The sequence below is a fragment of the Macrobrachium rosenbergii genome, chromosome 6, assembly GCF_040412425.1.
Source record: "Macrobrachium rosenbergii isolate ZJJX-2024 chromosome 6, ASM4041242v1, whole genome shotgun sequence".
NCBI classification, from domain to species: domain Eukaryota; kingdom Metazoa; phylum Arthropoda; class Malacostraca; order Decapoda; family Palaemonidae; genus Macrobrachium; species Macrobrachium rosenbergii.
In genome coordinates this window covers 58,277,557-58,300,022 of record NC_089746.1, presented here as the reverse complement: position 1 = coordinate 58,300,022, position 22,466 = coordinate 58,277,557, and the positions used below count along the sequence as shown (strand labels likewise).

General features: G+C 36.8%; 1 protein-coding gene across 1 annotated transcript in view; it reads left to right on the top strand.

Annotated features, from left to right (window-relative positions):
- Window positions 1–22,466, top strand: part of Rbcn-3A (Rabconnectin-3A) — a 106,566-nt gene that overhangs the window by 42,062 nt on the left and 42,038 nt on the right. The window contains 12 exon segments of the mRNA XM_067105939.1: window positions 681–879; window positions 1,468–1,655; window positions 1,938–2,024; window positions 2,171–2,434; window positions 2,681–2,788; window positions 2,900–3,101; window positions 3,369–3,477; window positions 3,955–4,142; window positions 4,726–4,878; window positions 5,104–5,262; window positions 6,327–6,542; window positions 17,670–17,702. Of these exon segments, the coding sequence (XP_066962040.1) occupies window positions 681–879; window positions 1,468–1,655; window positions 1,938–2,024; window positions 2,171–2,434; window positions 2,681–2,788; window positions 2,900–3,101; window positions 3,369–3,477; window positions 3,955–4,142; window positions 4,726–4,878; window positions 5,104–5,262; window positions 6,327–6,542; window positions 17,670–17,702 (1,906 nt within the window).

Genomic DNA, 22,466 nt, shown 5'->3' with positions numbered 1-22,466 from the left:
GCTTGAAGGTGCAATTTTCTCATATTTAGTAAGTACAAATGCTGTTGTCCTATATATTTTATTGCACAACAGATTAATTATGTATGTCTAGGTGATGTGGAAGCAATATGAATGCTGGAGTATATCTGTTCATTGCTCATTTAAGAATTAAAAGAGGTGAGGTTGCTGATAATGCATCCAAAGTTGCATCTGCAGTATTAGGGTATTAGTGTAACCATTCCTCTTGAGTGATTGTCTTGCATTGCTTCAACCCATTACTCTGTATGTGATAAAGATAAAGCAATACAGTATACAGTATTACAGTTGGAATTTGATGGCTCCCTGCTGAAATTTGGTTGTTTGGTTTTGCCACATGTATCACATGAATGGTCAAGTAGTGTGCCTTGCACGACACACATTAGACAATATTAGCAGCTTCTTAGCAGTATCCCTTCAGTCCAAGTTGCTTCATTTTCAGACTTTTACTTTTGACTGTTTCCTTTTAGTCTGTTTCCACCTAGCTGTTCAACTTTCTTTCTTCAGTTTTCACCTCTCACCCAAATTAAAAACTTTGTACTAGACATGTGACTTGGCAGTTTCAGTTAACTTGAAGATCACACAGTTTTATGATTATTATAACAATTCTTTGCCAGATAAATTTTTCAGCTGTAAATAACTGTACAAATTCTCTTTCTTTTTAGGCTCAGATTTTAGCTGCCCTGCTGACTCACACACACTTACCAGGACTTTCTAGCTTGGATCAGATGCATTTATTGGCTTTAGCTGATACTGTTGCATCTTGCAATGTGGACTTCGCTGATCGTTTCGACATTAATTTAGCAAAGGAGGCTCTAGCAAAGGAAACATATTCCAGAAGTGCCACTGATGAACCTTCAATGGGTATGTTTTAAATATATTACTATTGTATAGCATGGAAATGCCATCAGTGTTTTTTTCATATACTTAAATCATCATTGATTTTATTGAAGTTTAACCACTCTTCTATCCCACTTAGTCAATTTTTTATATCCTAAGTCACAACCTTTCATGAGAATTTTCACTGTGATGTGAGAACACAAACATTAGATAAACAAAAATCATTATCTGTATTGTTCAGATAGTATCTTTATGTCTGGTAAATTCCTCCTACAGTATTAGCCCAAAATAAAATATAACAAGACATCATTGGAATATTTGCAAGAGGATTGAGTTGATATACATTTTAGCCAGTTTTTGGCTCCTTGCTTGACTTGGGAGCCTAAAATACATTTTTTTTAAAGTTCTACAATTCCACTCACAGAGACCTGCTTTGGAAAATAGAACAAGTTTTTTTGACAACAGCTTGAAGCTGTAATGAAAGAAACGATATAATTGTCATAAATTTTTTCCAAGACCTTTCCTTATTTTGTTCATAGTTTGGCGAACATAAAGTAGAAAAGCTGCATTAGAACCAAATAATGTTTCTTCATACTTTTCCTTTCATTACAGATGCCCTAGATGACTGTGGTCTTCGGTTTCTTTTAGCTGTACGCCATCACACTTATTTACTTAGGTGCCTCCCAATTGCTCAGCGTGCTGCCTTGCAGAAAGGTGGAATTGGAAGTCACAATTTTGTATGGGCTTTCCATTCAGAAAGTCAGGAAGAAATTTTGGACTTCATACCTTCTGTTAGGCATGTAAGTTCTTAGTAAATGCAAGTTACTGCTTTATATGAAGCATATGGTGTGGTTTAAGATGAAACAAAGTCTAGTCACTTTTTTTCGCATTAAAATATTGGGTGTTTGGTATCGGATGATTTTGATTTACTTCCCAGTTTAAAATTTGTTTGAAATTTACGAGCCATGCCAACAGAGCATTGTAAATAGTTAAAAAGCATTATTATAACATTAGTAATATTATTTGTTGCAAGTGTGAATGCAAATGAAAATTGTTACTAAGTAAATTTTTCACTTATACAGGGAAATCCCAGGTGGTCTGAACTTCGGGAACTAGGCTTTGGATGGTGGGTTCGAAATAATACATTACTGTCACGAATTATCAGCAAGGTAAGTCTAGGTGTGGATTTCATTAAAGATGCCTTATATATGAAGTAAATGCTATCAATTTGTATTTTTTATAACATGAATATTTTTGCACATTCACCTTGACACAAAAAATATTTTCACATGCCTAAGTATTTATTATGCTACAGGTTGCCAAGGCTGCTTTCCAGCTGAAGAATGACCCATTAGATGCAGCAATATATTATCTTGCAATGAAAAAGAAGAGTTTAGTATGGGGTTTATTCCGGTCAATAGACGACAGACGAATGACTGCATTCTTCTCAAATAACTTTTCTGAAGAACGATGGCGTAAAGCAGCGTTAAAAAATGCTTTTGCTCTGTTGGGCAAACAGCGATTTGAACATGCTGCAGCATTCTTTCTCTTGGCTGGGGCTTTAAAAGATGCTCTTGAGGTATGTTATGTTGTAATATCTTCATGACAATTAGTAATTTACTCATTAATGTTTATCATTGATTAGAGGTCGTCTTAAACTATTAAGTACAGTAAATGTAGTATTTGTTTGCCTGCTGTTTTGCAGCAATGTGATGTCTTTGATATTCCCAACCAAAAAAGTGTTGGCCAGATATAATACATTACAGTATTTTATTTGGAAAGTTTGAAGGAGATTTTTATTCCTTTTATCATTTTTACCCTATAGGTTGTGCTTAATAAGCTTCAGGATGAACAACTAGCTCTTGTCATTATTCGTCTTTATGAAGGAGAGCTTGAGGCAGTCCCTCCGACTCTGTGCAAGCTCCTATATACTGTAAGTTCATATGAGTTTTTATCTTTTTTAGTACACTGATGGTAAAGTATATTTTTCTGTTAATTTTTGAGCACTGTAGTGTTCAACAACCATTGGCCTCTCCTTTTCCAGAGAGTTTTGGGAAGAGATGAGGAAGGTGAAAATATGAATGTAATGAAAGTTCACCCTGACCCCTTCATTCGCTCTGCAGCTTATTGGATGATGAAGGATTATGGCAATTCTTTGAACACACTTCTGCAAACAGATCCAACTCTAGGTATTCATCATGCTGATTACACGAGCAAGAAGACTTCATCAAGAGGTGTTAGTGCAGGTAATTTTATTTTCTTGTCATTGTTTCCTTGTGTGTAGTCTTGCTCTTCAGCCATAATATTTTTAACTTAGAGCTTCTATGTACTGGCCAAAATTAAACATGTATTAGAGATTTTTGAACATTCAGATTTAGATAAGTGTGTATACATTTGTGAACTTGTTTTAATTGGTTTTTTCATGGACATTCAGAAGAGATTATCTTAAGGTAGTCACAACTTGAACTTGTATGTTTTAATTCTGTCACCTTGGTTTTACATTTTCATTTCAGCTGATCCTAGTGTCTTCAATTTCTACATTTACTTGAGAACTCACCCTCTGCTTATTCGCCAGTGCATAGCCAATAGTGCAAAGGATACTGGGTCCTTTATGGCATCTCGGTGAGTGCTGAGACAGTGAGGTTATACTGTGTTTGTTCATTGTTCACAGAAAGAAATCCTTACAAAGTCTTCCTCTGCTGACCTTTATTTTTTATGCTGTGTCACTGATGCTTTGTGAATAAACCAATTGTCAGTTGCTCATAATTAATTCCCGATAAAGTTGTTCTTATTCAGATTTTAGTTAAATGTTTCTTCATAGTATCTGGTGTCTATTGTTTGTTTTCTCCTTTTTTTTTATATTAATATGTTAGGCTTAGTACAACAGGCCTAAAATTTTTCCTAGGCTTAGTACAACAGGCCTAAATTTTTTCCAGTGAAAAGTTAGTATTATAACAAAATTTTATTCTCTTCAGCTGTAGATCTTTCCTTTATTTTTTATATGATCATTAAGATACTCTGTTAGATTTTGTGAAGTAGACCTAAGCATTTGCCAATGAAAATTTAGTATTTTTACAAATATATGCCTTTTATTTTCAGCTTTGGATCAGGCCAGGATACTTTAGACAAGAAGAGTGTCTATGAAAGCAGCATGACGCCTTTGGAAAGACAACTTTACTTCACAACTGCTCATGCTCATTTGCGTTCTGGTTGCCCAACATTGGCATTGGAAGTTCTTTCTAAGCTGCCCGATAATGTAATCGATCCAGATAACCCAGAGACGGGAGGTAGGATACCAGTGCATATACAGTGCTGTAGATGTAAATTACTCAGTAGTTTTTTAAACTGATGGTTACACTAGTTTCCCTTTCTCAAGGTGCAGTACGTTTCACCTAAGTAGAAATAAGCTGAAATCTGTTGTATATTTTTTTCAACTGAAAGACTGAGCAACTTAAATAATTAGAATTAGCTTTTCAGTATAAGATAGATTAGTCTTAGCTTTTGAAATACAGTATTTCTGTAGACAGGGATGTTGATACTGTGCTTTTAGGAAACTGAAAGTAATGTAAGATTTTAAAGCTAAATTGTATTGGTATTAAACTGTTAATTTTTTCAAATGTTAGGTTAATTTACCATCATAAGGGTTTTTGATGAGTATTGCACTTTTATTGATTCAAAAAATAAACAATTTTTGACAATGTTTGAAACCAGGAATATGTCATACTGGAGAGACCTAAGAACTCTCTACAACCATTTACAAGACTATAGATCTAAATACACAACTTTAATTTTGATACGTACAATATTAAAATTATTTGATAACACTCTAGAATATTGAAATGAACCTATGATCCACTATTTCTCCTTCAGATCTCTTGGGGAGTCCATCTAAGGAACAGAAACCAGCACTAGGGTTGATACACACGGGAACATTAGATGGTGGTGATCTCTTCAGTAAAGGTACAGGAGCAGGAGAACAGGGTGGTGGCAGAGCTGCTGACTTATTTGCCTCTGATTCTGGTGGTAAGTTAGGTTTATACAGTGATTAGAAGGCTAGAGTTAAAAGAAGGTTGTCTTTGTTATTTGCTTCTTTATATGCTCTTGTAAAAATAATGAGAAATATTTTTCAGCAACTAACGTATAAGCAGGCTCATACTATAGATCATATTATCTAGCATTTTTCATTGAGAAGGTGGAATATGTTTATTCCCTTATATATCTTACTGTAATGTAATTTTGCTTCACCAGGTGGACTTGACTGGTCTACGCCATTGTCAGTGTCTAAAAAGGATGATGATCTTGATCTTGATTTCTCACTTGGAGGCGATGAAGAAGAGGAGGAAGAAGAAGAAGAAACAGTTCCTCCTGAAAAAGACAGAAAGCCATCTGTTACTGAATATGATGAAGGTGTGCATGTTTTACCATTGGTGAGCCCTGTGAGGCTTAAGATTTTGAACTTGGTGTTATGGTTAAACTATTTGTTATATATAAAAGATTATTTGCAGCACAGTTGGTACATAATAGAAGAAAGTTGTGGTAAGATGCTTGTCTTCTGCAAAACATCAGCAAGAGCTTTACAGAACATTTGTTTATTTATACATTAATTTTTACCTCATGTTAGGATTGAACCTAGGACCTCTCAGGTAAGAGGAGAAGTAAGGGCACTGTCAGCCATGCCACAGCAGTTATGAAATAAGTTAGAACTGAAATACTTTCAGTATATAAAGACTTACTTAAACAAGCTACACAGCTTGCATACTAGTTATTTTTACCTAACTTCCCAACCAACCAGTGGCAAGAGATACCATAGATGCTATTGCTTGAGTCCCTGGTTGGTGGGGAAGTGTGGGTAAAGGTGCTGGTCTCCAAATTTTATATGTAGCCTGCCTTCATAACTGCTTACATGCAATAAGTATTGTACTTCAGTTCCAACTCTCTCTGGTGGTCTGATTAATCTACTTAACAATAATAATCTAACTTTCTTTATGACCTCTGTAGCCTGGTGAGAAGAGCCCTCACCTCTCTATTTAGAGGTCATGGATTCATAGCCAATGTGAGGTAGGAATTTATAAACGGTTACTTTGGTTTCTTGTTTTTAGAAAGAACTGTGTAAATGAACAAGGCAGACATAATAGATCTGTTAGCCTCTTCCTGGAATTTTATAAAAGAAGGGCATTTCACCTAAACTTTCTTTTATTGCTTACAGCACAGCCAATACTGACTTGGTGTTCCGAAAAATAATTTAATTAAAGCACCTAAGTTAAAAAGTTTCTTTCACAGGGCTGTTGCAGACTGTAAGAGTGTTGCTTATGCTGCTCAGCTCCCTGACATAACATAAATTTTTTCATACAACAAACTCATGGCTTAGAAAAATGTTCCTCAGGTAATTCATAGAAAGATAACTTTATTTTTATATTGTATTTTGTACTTTTTGTGTGTTGATTCCCATTATATTGTAATGTTATGTACAGGTTCATCAGATTCCAGCCAGAGAAATTTGGATATAATGGCACAGCAACTGAAATTTGTGTCTTGCCTGAAAATGATGATGGAAGAACTAGCTACGCTGGCAACTGGTTGTGAAGTAGATGGTGGACAACTTCGTTATCAGTTATATGTTTGGATTGAGAGAGAGGTTGAAGCCTTGAAGGAAGTTTGTAATTACTGCAGCACACTTCATGTTGGTGGTGAGTTTTGCTTGGGAAAATACTTGCATGTTGATTCACCTAGCTTTAGTTGATGTTTGTAGAATGTTCACAGTAGTTGGTTATAACAGTAGTTCTGTTTCGTGTTATTGTATGTATCATATATATAAATCTGATTATACGTACTTGAATAACAATTTGAAAAGGCGAATTACATTTCAGAAGGATTAAATTTTAGAAGTAGCTAAGCTTTTTAAATGTAAGGTCAGTGGTAAGCATTTTAGACTTGGAGGAGTTTGTGTTTGCTATGTACAGTATTTTTTAGATTATTTTTAGCATTTCTTGAGTTAAATAGTTTAGGTGTTGTTGCATAGTTAGTGTTTTCTTACAGAAGAGTAAACCCTTATTTTTATATCCCATTTTATCTTTTAGTGGAAAAAATTTTAAACCTTAGTTGTGTGGTAGCCAGTTCTGTTGGTAGATGCTACGTAGATCTAAAAATTCTGAAGTGGAAGATCTGCTCAAGTTGTTTGGTTTAGACAGTGACTCTTAGGACACTGTGATATATCAAACCATTCTCAGATATGGTGTTTTATAACTCACCTGACATGAACTTTGTTTTTTTCCTCCCATCACTTATTTGCCCATTTCCTGCCCACTGATGCCCTTCATTAGATTGTTTTGTTTTCATTCTCTTAGAACAAGAACAATCTTTTTACAATTTTCTCATGGCTTCTGTTAGTATCCATTTCTGCAATGACATTTTTAGGTCAGCTGTTAACTTGTCCTTTCCCCCAAGTTAGGCGTTTTGCACATACAGGCAGTCCCCTATTTACAGCAGGGGTTCCATCCCCAGCGGCACTCCGTAAGCCAAAAATTGCCGTAACCCGAAGCACCATAATTATAATGGAAATAAAAAGCACTTACAACACCATTAATAGTGCCATAAGCACTGTTATGGCACCATAAGCCCCATAAGTTCGGGTAACAGCTCTGTAAAGCGGGCAACAGCGCCATAAATCCACTTACAGCACCAAAAAATCAGGGTTAACAGTGCCGTGAGGCAAGTACCTAAGTCTGGAATGACCTAACCCAAACCTGACATAACACGGGGACTGCCTGTACTATGCACTGAAATTTTTCAGCGTCTCTTTGTTTAACTTGTTATATTCATTTCATATTTGTTTGTACTGTAATTTGGTAAAATTTGTGCAAAGGAGAGTTTTTTTATGCCTTCTCCTTGGTCCTTTCCCTAGTGAAAATGTTGCCTTGGACTGTAAATGAAAATTAGGAGAATCATCGTCATTATCTTTGTTTTTTTCTCATGTTGTCTACTAACTCGACCCTTCCCATTTGTCCAGGCTTGGAACCAGCTTAAGGGTCATTCATATCATTTTTATTTACATAATCTTAGCCAGTGGATGAGACAGTTTAGGTGTGTAATATCAAGTGAAGTAGAGCAATGAATCGGAGAATATTAAAAATGAAAATAGTAGGGCAAAGAAACTGTAGAATGGTACAGAAAATCAAGGAGAGTGGGCATAAAGACATGAGCCAAATGGGATTTAAGCAAAAAATGCTAAAGACAGAAGAGTAAAGAAAAGTCATTGAATGTTTAAACCCATTAAAGATACAACTTGATGTAAAAGTGTTAATGTTGATGATGATGTCTGATTTTATTGTAAGATTTTACAGAGTAAGGAATTCAGTTATTATCATCAAGAGATCAGTCACATGAGCAAATTGTGAACAAGGTGGACACAACTCTAAGTTCAGGAAATGAATGATTGTTAATAAATGCTGTTAACTTATAAGAGAGACTGAAATCAGACTAGTTTGATAAGCTGTATGACCTCTTGCTAAATGGAGTTTGCCAACCCAAATCTATCTGGTTGCATTTGTATAATCCTGCAGTCAGCAGCTCCTCTGACACATAAAAGAAAGGACAACAACTTTCACTCAGCCATAGAGTTAACAGATTTGGCCTCTTGTGCAGGGGTTCCTTCAAGACTGCTTAAAATTTTGGTCTCGCTTTTCAGGCCATCTCACTTTCTAGAGGAGCTGGTTCCATGCAGCAGTGTTGGTGGTTCACTAGGATCTCAAGGGATTGAGTTTATAGGCTCAGATAAAGGGCAAGTTTCATACAAACCAGTTGGAACTTAGGGCAACATTTTGTTACTTGATCCATCGCAGGCCATTTTTCTGATAAATGGTTGTCTAAGTGGGAACTGTGATGAACAGTCCCTCTGTGAAAGATGTACTCCATTGACAAAAAGACACAAATTTCCTTGGGGTGTACTGTACCTCCTTTGGTAGAGTTTCAAGGATTGCCAAAGACATAATATAATGCTGATACCCAGGTGTGTGTCAGGTATTCAGAGTTGAATGGGTAAATCCCCCCAGCAAGCCGGAACACTCTGTACCTACTAATGGTTGCCTTTCTATGGAACCCATAACTCAGTGTGGTTTGCTAACTAATGCTCCATAAATCCTAAGGTAGAGCTCTTGGAGTGCGTCATGCATTCTTAGCTTTGAAGACCCCTTGGTCAGGTATGCCTTTCTGATCTCAGTCTTACAGCTAGCCTGCAGTCAGGTTCAACATTTTTCACAGCTGATTCAGTGTTGGTTATTCCTTTTGATTTTGTCAGATGAGATTCCTGCTAATGGACATGCCTCGATCTTTCTGTAAAGTTGGAGCTTGTGCTGGATGATCATTCAAATCATATGATATAATTATGAACATCCTTGTCCAGTTTAATGAAGATTGGATGGGTGGGTAATGTCTCATTACAGTAACAGAGAAATCTCTACAAAGACATTGTATTTTCAGTAGAAATGAAAAGATTTCAACTATTTCCTGTATTTTCAGTAGAAATGAAAAGATTTCAACTATTTCCTGATGTCAAGAAGGTTGCCTGTATCAGCACAAAACTGTAAAGTACAAGTTTTAAGAGCAGAAACAATTATCCAGTTTAAAATAGGGAATTGTGATGGATCTTCCACGATTTTGAAATAGGGTTCAGCAGTGACTACTGATGCCTTCTCTCTGCATACATTGCTGGTCCTTAGACCTCAACTTACCTCAGCTTCTGGTGCTCAGGATTAAGCTCCTTTGAGCAGCATGGAACTGTTTAAGTTTCTAATTCCCTCTGACCATGGTAAGATGTGCTAATTACAATATGCTCACTCTTGAAAGTATTCCGCGCTGTTAAATAACAGGATATTCAAGTTCTTGTCTTATTTAACTAATTTTGACCATGAAGTTTTGTCCCTTCTAGGATGAAATGGTCATCTCTGGAGGATAGTATGAGCATCCTAACTGTTTTTGGAGATTACAAAGTTTGGGTATACAGCACACACCTTCTGGCCACAAGCTTACATCACATGATTTTATTTCAGTAATTGCTAAACATACACTAATTCTCGAGCCTCTGATTGTGTCAGACCAAAATTGGGAATGGGGGTAAACATGTTAGTTTTGTCCTCTTCACATGACTCTTATTTCATTTACCTCAAGATCGTATGCAATCCTTACATGGTTGATGGCATCTTTATGACTTGTTTCATTTTTTATCAGAGATATTTTATGGCCATACTACAGTCTCAGCCAAGCTTTTTACCTCCTTTCAGTACAAATATTTTTTGTTTTCCTGGCCTGATTCACTCAGGTTGCCTACCTCATGGTCTGGCGATTAGTTTTCTTACTTCAGCAGGAAGGTCTTTCCTCACAAATAGCTACTCTGTCATATGTAAACTAATGAGTCATACTAGAATTTATTTTCTTATTTAAACCTATCACTTTACACAGTAAAAAGTTCTCACTTCTTGTTCTCATATTTCATTTGGACAACACAGAGTGACTTTAATTACCACTATTAGTACTCCAGAGGCACTGCGCAGAGGGATACGTGGTCAAGTAAAGGTTCTTCTTTTCCCCCCTTTTGTGTCCAGAGACCTGCTGACTGCAGGTTTAGGGACATGTAAACATGCAAAGTAATGGGTTTATGGTACAAAAAAAAAAAGATATTAAGTTCAAAAATATCATATCATTTGCTAAGCTGATGGTTTTACTTTATCTCTCAATTATAGAATTGAAAATTACCATCAGTTAAAGTTCATAATCTTTAGTTATGAAGGTAGCTTTTATATACTTTTCCCTTAAAAACTGGCTAATTTAGTACAAAAGTATTAAACTAATACCTTAGTTTAAGAACTGCATAATTTAACTATTTTATTTAAAGTGAAGAACCAGTTTTTTTAAGCTTACCTTTTAAGTTGCATCCCTTTAGTTAAGTTTTTATATTTGCTTTTGTAGACCCTTGCCATATTGATATTTAGGTGTTAAAGAAATGGCTGCTATTGTTTTTTTTAAAGCTGCTTCGAATTGTCCTGACCCAAAATGGTGGTGTGAAGGAAGATTATGCATGTCCATATGATAAGCACCAGTCTTTGTTAACTTGCTCAGAAAGAATAGCTTTGGGCATATATTTAATAGTTTTAATAATAATTAACTTACGCTTATAGAGGCTATATGATTATATCCTAATAGAAATTATGTGAAAAGTAAAAGTAGTATTTAATTTTCCAAATTTGGGGATTAAAATTGCTAAGATGAGCTCCAAACCTAGCAAAAATATTGAGAATCGTGTATCAGATTTGGAGGGGAGTACTTCAAAGTACACAAGTTGGATTTAAATCCATTTATTAGCTGACAGTAATTAGATAACAGTGGGTGACAAAGAAAATGCAATTCAAATTGGGGTGCTAGGGAATAGCTTCAAAGGCATTGCAGAGGAAATAGTAAATGCATTGTTTTTAGTTTGTACCTGAACAAGAAAGAGAATATGATTTGAGTTAAAATAGGAATACATTAAGAAGTAAGCACCTCTCTCTCTCTCTCTCTCTCTCTCTCTCTCTCTCTCTCTCTCTCTCTCTCTCTCTCTCTCTCTCTCTCTCTCTCTCTCTCTCTCTCTCTCTCTCTCTCTCTCTCTCTCTCTCTCTTTATTCAGTGCATCACACTTTGTACATTTTTTTTTACCATGTATCATAGTCATAATAACATGGGGGATTAATAAATCGTTTAATATTTGTTTTAGGGTTAGGGTTATGTACCCTCAACCATGCATGTTTGTTACATAACACTTATTTTTGGTTTGACGACCATGTACTGTACGTTATTTAGTGTATAATGATTGTGTTTTAAATTTGGTTTTGATGTGACTATGATGTACATAAATGTGTTTAAGCACTATAGTCGGGGTATGGTTATGCACATTATATATAATGTTGCAGATCGTGTAGCAGATGTGAATTGTGAAATTCTTTAATATTTGGAATGTATCATACTCTCATTATACAAAGATGAATTAGGTTAAACATAGAGAGAATTACTCTTTCCACATAAGTATCTTACCAAGCAATTACATAGCTGTAGTTTCCACTCACTCAGCAGCTTAAATTTTGAAAATTGCGGTAGCGCTTCGATAGTTTAGTGTAGGTGACAAGCCCCACCCACCAACAGGAGTACTGGAAATGACTTAGCAAAAAACCTCATTCTGTTTCTGCTGGCTCTCGAGTAACATCAGTGGTTTGCTGTAGCTTTTGTTTTCTGATTTTTGGTTGTATGGCTGGATTTTGCTGAAGTATTATCGCTTTTTTGAGTACACTTAAAGCTTTAATAGCTTTCAGGATCATTTTTCTAGATCTTTGGTTGTTATTGTGTCAGATTCGAGTTCACTGATTCAGATCAAATCAAGTGAGTCTAGTCACTCGATTTTTTCACGGCAAACTAAATATCCTGACAGACGATCTGAGCCGTAGAATAGTAAGTCCTTCCCACCGAGTGGACATTAGATCCCCTGGTCTATCAGAATCTGCGATACTATGGGGCAGGTAAACATTGGGCCTGTTTGCCACCTCTAGGAACCATCGCCTTCCTCTTTTTTGTTCTCAGGCCCTGGACTCTCTAGCATGAACAACAGATGCCATGCGGCAGATTGGTCCCACTTAGAACAAGAATTATCAAAGGAGCTCAAGTCATTGTCCAAAAAATGAGCACAAAGTCCTCCTTGCACAAATGGGAGCCAGTCTTCTTGGTTATCTTGGGAGAAGTGGAGTATCAGAAGAACAGAACAGTGAATTGTCAAGGTTCCTTTGGTCCCTTCTCCATCATTTTGACGGCATACTCAAGAGGCTCGGGAAAACTTTCGGCCCTTTCAGAGGAGGTCTCCTCTTTCTTTTGAAAGAGAGTCATAGAAGAAATTGAGGACATCAACTCAGAGGGCTTCTTCTACTGTCTGTTTGTGGTCCCCAAATCATCGGGGTTTGGAGACCAGTCCTCAACGTAAGCAGCCTCATTCTCTTCATCCAGCAGACAAAGTTCAGATGTAGACAAACCAGTCAGTCCTTTCAGGCATTCTTTAGTGCGATTGGATGATAACCTTGGATATGCGGGACACGTGCTTCTATTTTCCCTTCCATCTGGACTCCAGGAAGTGTCTAAGGTTTGTCTTCCAGGAGACTTTCTCAGGCGCCCCACATCAGTGTCTAAATGCCTGTCTCCTATCGGAGTGCCTGGCGCCACCCGAGCCCCCGCCGCTGTCCAATCCCCCAGGCATCACCCGAGTGCCACCCAGGCCCCCAGCGCCACCCAATCACTCAGAGCCACCCAAGCACCTGGCGCTACCCGAGTGCCTGGCGCCAGCTCCCAGGTGCCCAGTGCCAACTAAATTTCCAGTTTTGGGCTCTTTGCTTCAGCCTCTCTATGACACCTCAAGTGTTCACTCGAGTCCTCGCTCCTCTAGCAAATGACTTGATTTAGTAGGTATTAACGTCAGTCTATATCTGGATGACTTGCCTCTTCAATCCCCTTCGAGGAAAAGTGCACAAAGGTTTTGTACATCCCCTCTCTCAGGAACTGGGAATTATCATCTACCTTCAGAAGTCCCAGTTGGCCCCATCGCAAAGTTCCTCTGTTTGGGAATGAGTCTCAACTCTCGGACAGCTTTCAAACAGTCCACAAGTTTCTAGTCCCTTCGTCTTGCTCAGCCCAGCAGTGGATGAGCCTACTGGGGACTTTGTCATCCATCAAGACGTTCATCAAATTAGGCAAGCTTCTCATGAGAGTTTCGCAATTCTTCCTCTAGGCCAACTGGGACAGGAAAACACAGCTGCACACCTATGTGTTTCCCATAAACCCAGTAATCAAGTTGGACCGGCATGGTGGTGGTCCGAATGTAGACTTTTAAAAGGAAAGCCCTTCATCCTCTGAGCCCAGACTTAGACTTCTATTTAGACCCCTTGGTTCTAGGTTGAGGAGTCCTCTTGGGCTAGCCATTCCACCCTTCAACATGGTCTGGGAAGTGCCAAACAAGTCTTAGGCGCATCGCAACGTTACAGTGACTCTCATACCCTCGTTCTGGGCCATGAAAGATTGGTTCCAGTGCCTGCTACAGTGGTGGGTGGGCCTTCCAAGACTCCTTTCCCAAAAAACCGTCTGTACTCAGACAACCTCACTTTAAGAGATACTAAAGGGTTGTCCATTCTTGCCCTGACAGGTTTCAGACTGTCCAGAAGCTTGTCAGAGCATAAGAGTTTCCTAGGTGCACTGCAGAGGCTATTGGAAGATGAAGGCATTGATTTCCTTGCCACATCTTTCAGGCTAAGTTGGCAAATTTCCAAAACTGGTGCCTCAGACTCAACATCTCTTCTTCAGAGATGTCTGTGACCCAACTGTGGATTTCCTTCTTTATCCGTGGAGATCTAGGAATCTCTCGTCCTCCACCATTAAGGGGTGTCGAGGGTGTCGAGCTGTGTTTAGTTCAGTGTTTAAACACGGGTCCTGAATCTTACGTCAAGCCCACCCAAATCTTAACAACCTCATCAAGCTTTTTGATACGCCAAAGCAGGAAAGGAAGATCCGGTCTCCTGGGACCTGGACATAGTGTTGAAGTGGCTAACAAGTCCTGCTTTTCAACCCGTTCATTCCTCTTCTTCTCGGAGAAACCTTACTTGGAAGACTCTCTTCCTCATGGCCTTGGCTACTGCTAACATATTAGCAAGTTCCAAGACATTGATAAAGGGAAAATTTTTTCATAAGGAGAGGAACCTTCCAAGCCCTGGCCCCATTGTTTCTCCATTAAGACCTTAACGGATAACTTGGCTCTGAGGAAGAAGAAAGAGTTTTTGTGTCCTGCTAGGGCTTTTAGGTATTACCTGAGCAGGACCGAGAAGATCAGAGGACCATCCAGTAACCTCTGGTGCTCTGCCAAGAACCCGTCTCGCCCTCAGACTAAGAAAGCATTGCCCTTCTTTGTCAGAGACTTCATTTCTGAGGTGCACCGTCAGTTTCAGGAGGGCATTTTGCCTACTTTAAAGTGAAAGCTCATGACATCAGGACAGTCTCCTCCTTTTTAGCTTTTAGACACATATGTCACTCACTTCCATTCTGCAGTCAGCCTACTGGGAGTGCGAACCGATCTTTGCGTCTCACTATTTGAAAGAAGTTGAAACAGTGTTTGCAGTACCTTGGGGCCATTATCAGTGGCTGACATGGTATTGGGGGAGGAAGCATAGGAATCTCTCTTTTCCCCTACTATCTCTCTGCCTTAAAGTAGGGTGTCGAATTTTTGGGAGCCAGGGGGTACTGGAGTATCCACCAGTCTCAGTGGATGGGTTGTGGTGTTTTCAGTGTAGACGAAAGCGTTGTCTGCTTGTTTTTATTGTGTTACTGCACCCAGGGGAAGGGCACTTATTGATGCTTTGCTAGCCATTGAACATATCCTTGGCTGCAAAGCTCCCACCTAAGTAGAGACACTCCACGGGTATACTGCCACACCACTACAGGTTAAGATGATCACCAACCAGAGGCAGTAATTACCTGCAGTAGTTCTCTTACCAAATAAGGAAACAATAAATATTGTTTTGAATGCTAGCAACTCTTCTATTTCAAGTCATTACCATAACTTAATGTTTTGGAGTAGAATATGTCCATGCATCCCACATCCTGTCAATGTGGGATTCAGCTATGTAATTACTTGGTAAGTTACTTATATGAAAATGTTATTTTCTTGATAAAATTAAGTTTTATATATACTTACTAAGTAATTATGGATTGGAGCCTTCCCTCCCCCCCCCCTCTCTTGGGCATAAGGGCATAAACAGAATGAGGTTTTCTGCCAAGTCATTTCCATTACTCCCATTGGTGGGCAGGGCTTGTCGTCCACACTAAACTATTGAAGCGCTACCACGATTTTTAAAATTTAAGCTGCCGGGCAAGTGGAAACTATAGCTAAGTAATTACTTGGTAAGTACTGTATATATGAGGCTTAATTTTATCATAAAAATAACATATTTCAGCACTGGTGGTATAGTTAATCTCTGCATACTGAAGAATCTTAGAACTTATACTGTGCTCAGAAATTGACAAACTTCAGAGAATGCCAATGTGAGGGTCCAGTGGCCTAATATCCCCACATGGATCCCCCCATTGCTTTTGTTTTTCATATACTGTGTAGGCATATCTTAGACCCTTACTGATGGTCATACTGAAGCTTAATGAAGATGAATCTGGATCAGCTGGTTTCTTGTGCAGTGGAATAAGTATTTTTCTCTTTGAAGATTCCATGGATAGATAAAATACTGTAAACATTTGCAAAGTTATTAGTACTGTAGACCTAATTTAAGGAGGTCAAATACGTAACATATCATGCTGTAATACTTCCATCAGAATCAGTTATAAGGTTGCTTTCCATTAAAGGAGAGGTATTTATTAAGATGTATAATTTTAGTGGCAACCAGTGAGGCATTCTTGAAATAAGAAGGCAGTTAAAAGAGTTCAGAGTATTATACTAAATCTTGTGGTCAAGTTAAAAATAAAAATAAGTACAGTAGATGCTTATCATAACATTGATTCTTTTGTTGGTTCCCAATAGTAGATAATTTATGAACGTAGTTTGTGTCAAACTTGTCATCTACATATAATGCCATGAACAGGATATTTCTTCACATACTGTATTCTCATCATCCCTGGATGCATTATTTCTGCCTCTTTCTTTTATTCCTGATATTCTTTTCACTTCTTAATTTTTTTACGTTTTCAGCTCTTGTGTAAAAACAAATTCTTTAGTTCTTGTGAGAATATAGGAATGTTATTCAATGATCTGGCTAATGATAATAATAATAATATTGTAATAATAATAGTAGTAGTTGTCTCTTAGATTAGGAGTTCTAAGTGTAGCTTTTTAGGTATGTCACATCAGTTGTATAGTATAATTGTAAAGTTCAGCTGTGTTTATGTATGGAAATTGATACCTCAGATTTGAATTACTTCAGGAATCCCATAAAAGCAGCTTGTCAGTACAGTAAATTGGAAAAATTACTATAGTTTAAGCATGGGGAAATATGGAGCGAGGAAATGTATCTTGGTGTAAGTGTATTGCATGGAATTTTCCAGATTGAGATGAACTTGTGACTTAGAATGTGTATTTTCCAGAAATTTTTTAATATTGGTCGGCCAGTCTGGAATTACGTTACTTTGGAAAGAGTTCTTAGGTCTTTTATAACATGCATGAATTCAGTTTAGTTATTATTAGTAGACAATTTAACCAGACCATTGAGTTTATATTCTTTACTCCTTCTGCTTAGTAATTATGACAACTAGTTATGAAATTTAGAAGTCCCCGAATGATTCTGAATGGAGCTATTAGGTGTGGAATAAGTTGCAGTAACTTGATGCTGCCAATAACTTCAATCCACCAGAAATGTGTTCATTTGTATCCTTGAGGATGTTGCCACTAAGAATATGTGGAAGATTAAAGCATTGTAAACTACTGATTTATTGTTTCTTTGTTTGTAAATCTTCTCAGTCCTGTACTTTGTGCCACACATTGCATCTAGTATGTATGGCAGTCTGTAATTTTCTTAGTGCTTTCTGTAAAAAGTTTATCACTCAAGGTAAATGTTTGCCTAAGGATATTTTCGTATATATCTGAGTGCATTGTAATCTTATAGTATTCCTTCATCCTTTTGGCTCTTGGCCAAAGATGATATGAAGTGTCTGAAAAATATTCTTTTGTCAGTCAACAAATTAGGTAATATGAAAATCATATGGTGAGGGTCTTTTGTTAATTATCCTATTTGTTTTTAAACTTTTATTTGGTTATACCACAGCTAACTACAGCCTGTTGCAGGACTTAGACTGGGGTAAGTATTGTTAGACAACTTGCCAAGTTGGGAAAGCAGGTGTTGTGTGTGTAGCTTTGTTGATATATGCAAAGGTGCTTTCAGGTGGTGGATTGTTATGTCTTCTTCTATGAAATATTTGTTTACCAGCATTGTGTACATAGTGTGCTACCATCCAATTTCAGTGCATTTATTCATTTTCAATCCTCTTGAGTGATGAATGTCATTCTTGTTAATGGTTTAGTGCCTAAATTACATACCTCCTTCAGTCTGTATTTTGAGTGTTGACCATCTAAGTAAAACAGCAAAGAGATCCTGTGTAAATTCTTGTATTCTCGGGTAAAGTCTTTAAGTTGTGTTGAAAGTTGGTTTCTCTCATTAGTACAATTGTTTAATAACACTGAGTACAAATAAATTTGTTTTGATCAAAAGTATATAGGGAATCAATAATTTCACAAGGTTATTGAGAACGACTTTATTCCTTTTGAGATTGTAGTACTATCGAAATTTTTTTGTCTGCAGAATTCATTTAGCATAAAAACTTAAAAGGTCTCCATTAATCAGGTACAATATGTCCCCCGTAATTGCGGGAGTTTGGGACCACAACCACCTGCATTAAGTGAAAATCTGCGTTAAATTGGTATCCCCCTCTAAAAATGCTTATAACTGCCCATTTGAATAGTTCAAAACCAAATATACCTTAACCTATCATCCTAAAACTCATTGATATAATTTCAAAGTTATCTTACAGTGTTACCTATAAAAATGTATGGCTTACAGCTAGGTGTGAAAACTAAAAACTCAAGTCCCCCCTGCATTCAAGCATGGCCATTTTCTCTCATATAGTATTGAAGTTGTGCAGTTTTCTTTTTTCAGATAGGGGAACCACTGGGAATTCACAAGTAGAGTTAAATACTGTACAGTACTTAAATATATAAATATGAAATTGAAAAAATATCAAATTATAAATGCAATCAACAATGATAAAATATTCTCGTGTATGTACATACTGTATTACAATGATTTACTAATTTTCAAATTAATATAAACAGCAAAATATTGATAAAATATTATTTCACTTACAGAATCCATTTATACTGTATTATAATGATCTCTTATCACCATAATATTTATAAAAAAAATTAACATCCTGACATTTGTTGTGTTTACATTCTGAGAATCAGCAGAAAGAATTAGGAAAATAATTTTTTGTTGATAAAAGAAATGAATGTATTAATGGAATTATTATTTTTAATTATGTACACAAATTTGATGATACAGTAATTCATATTTCATTAAGAGAGAGAGAGAGAGAGAGAGAGAGAGAGAGAGAGAGAGAGAGAGAGAGAGAGAGAGAGAGAGAGAGAGAGAGAACTGGTGTTTACAATTGAAGTCTTAGCACAGTAACTGGGGACGAGACTGAACTTGACAGGCTGGGGAGAAGAGTATAACCTTGTGTTGCTTATGTATGAAATTCAGACTTTAAAATTTTTACGGTGATTAGAGATGAAACATCAACAGTGATAAAATATTCTCTTGTACAGTGTTATAACATGTATGATAATCACGGAGTCAACTAAACTTGTAATGAAGTACGGTTCAACAAATCAGAGAAAGAAAAAAATATGGTAACACATACCTACAGGTAAACAGTTACGAATGTCGAGACGATAGGTTTTTTATACATATTACAATGATAATAGATCAATATAATAAGGTATAAATGGATTCTGCAAGTGAAATAACGTTGTATTGATATTTTGCTGTTTTCTTATTAAAGGATATGTATACTGAGAGAGAGAGAGAGAGAGATATGTTTATGTACATACATTGGTAAGCTGTTTTGCGATATTGCTTCATTTTAATTTAGCATTTTATCGATATTTTGCTGTTTATATTAATATTAATATTTGAAAATTATTAAATAATTTTTTATCATAAAAAATGTATTTAGTCATGGAAATAAAATGAAAATACGGTACAACAGTTAGTGAATATTGCTCTATGAAAAAATTCTCAAATTAGTGAATTTTCCGCGATACATTGGGAGATAAGTTCCACAGAAAAACCAGCAATTAACTGAAGGCATGATTGCTGATCTGCAATCAAGCAGGGACCCAATGTATTGTGTATAATCCAAAGCTGAAAAATAGCAGCTCCTCTTGTACATTTTCACATTTAGAAAAAATGTGATTGTAGAATTTTAACAGTTCATTGTTTTATTATTGAAATGCTGTGTATTAAATGCAGCTTCAGATTTTGTGCTTTTCATTTGTATTTTTAATTAAGGTCTTTGTAGTATCATCTCCCTAATAAGAAATTCAGCTTGCTGTACTTGCTGTACTGTCAGTCAGTGGTGATACAACTGCCTTGGCTCAATCAGTTCATGGAGGCTTCCCTGACAGGAAAATTCTGCTTGCAGTACTTTCAGAATTCTGGAAGGAAATCATGAACAGTATCAAGGATGACCCTATGAAAGTGTAACTCTTTTGAGGACTTAACTGCTACTGCGCATCTGCTTAGAGATGCTATCCATGATTCCCAAAAGAAATGCAGGTCTTTCCTGGGTATGGAATTGGGTGTGATATGCAAAAATTTCTCACTCTTTAGACTAGAAGATTGAGAGGCTACACAGTCTGCCCAAACAGAGATAGGTTTCTCACCAAAAATCTTAGGTCACAGGAACAGGGTAATAAAAGATCCAAGCCCAAAAAGAAGTTGAATCAGTTGTCTAGATCCCTGTTGAATTCAGAATGGATAATAAGAGACAGCCTACTCTTTCCCAGAGCTTTGACTGGTAACAATAATAAGACCAGGTTGGACAATAAAACCACAAATCAGAATGTAGTATGGTCACCAATATTTACCCTAAAGAATGGTACTGATAACTGTCGGTGAGACACCTCAATGTGCCACAATTCACCAGATGGAAATGCCTCATTAATGAATACGTACTGAATGGTGCTTGGTACCCTCTTCAGAGGAATTCAGAAACCATTGAAGGAGAGTTATTCTGCCTAATAATATAGCAATGAAAGCCAAATAGAAGCAACCATATTAATGAAAGCCATAGAAGTAACCTTTCTCCAGTTTAATATATGTTGGTACTGTCAAGTTATACTGTAATTATACAAGAAGTGAAATATTATTGTTCATTCTTTATTATCCTGCTGTGCTGTACTTGTATGAGCATACATTTTGCTCAATTTTTCCTTATTGTGATGGCACTGAAATATGCAAGATGGTTAGCTTGCTTTTTCTTTCCTGACCCCCTACTGTCCCCACATTGTGTCCTGTTTTCATGAACCTCTTATCTTCATGTATCCATATCTGGCTTCTAACAATCATGGTTGTGTGCAATTCCTGCCAGGTTTTCTCTTGAAGGGGGAATTATCATTCAGCATGGCAGTTGGTGTGATATTAAGTTGTTTTTCAGGGAACAAAGAGGTTATTTATAATATCAGAAATGAAAAGCATGTTTACTGGTGTAAGAGAACTTTCCTTATAACTTTTCCAGATATCATCTTTTACCAGTCACATATTTACCAAAGACTAGGTTGTATTAAGGGTTGGTTTGGGAATTTTATAAAACTAGGGATGGCAACATTAGTTTGCCACAATTTGTAAGTAAAACCTTCCTTTTGTTTATTTGAATGTTACTACTTCAGATTTATGGAGTATCTCATAGAATATTAACTCTCACAGTGACCTGTGAACATATCTGTAACCATTTATCCTATTTTAGGCCTAGCCGATTAAACTTCTAAAATGTTGGGGGTTGGTTGGATCATAATATCCAGTTGTGAATAGCTTTCCTTTGTAACTTGGTGTTATATGTAATTTTGTATTTCATTTTTGTGAATGGAGCTATCCCACAGCTATCATGCTTGACAAATATAAATGCAAAAATCATATCTTCTTGTTAACTTCCAATACTAACTTGTGTTTGTTCTGCTGATATGTTAACTCCTTTTGTCCTTATACAGTACACCTTTTTAACTACTCTGAAGAGGTGTTACAGCTTTTGCCTTAACTTCTTTGTTTTTGTATAGTACCTCTCAGGATGTAATCTGAGAGGTGATCTGAAAGAGGTAATACAGTATATGTAAGCTGTGAACTGTTTGATTTTGGTAATTTTTTCCCTTTGGTTTTTTAACTTCAGAACCCTGTCTTTCTCTGTGTTCGTATGTGCAGTGAACCCCCCTTATTCGCGGGGGATGCATCCCATACCCCCCCGCGAATAGGTCAAATCCGCGAAGGCTTAAAACCCCTCTAAAAACACTTAGAACTGCCCATTTTGATAGCTTAAACCAAGAAAAACCCTGTAAAAATGCTTATACCTGAGTATTTTAAGTTTTATCACAAAAAGTGCATTTATTCATGAAAATTATATGAAAATACAGTAATTAGTGAATATTTCTCAGTGAAAAATACTGCGGTTGGGCGAATTTTCCGCGAATGATGGCTAGATATGTTCCACAGAGAAACCCGCGAATGTGTGAGTCTGCGAACCATGAGAACGCGAATACGGGGGGTTTACTGTACTATTTATATATAGAAAATGAGAAATTAATTTTAACCTATAGACTTGGATACCATATCTGCTGGCATATGAGAAGTTTTTCATCTAAAACAAGATCAGGAAAATTGATAGTGTATCCTGTAAGTGGAAAATAAGAAATTCCATCCTCAGGCATAAACAAAAACCAGTATGGTCTTATAACAGAGGTAAGATTCAGCAGATGTAAGAGGGATGCAGTGAATGATATTACAGGTATTTGGCAG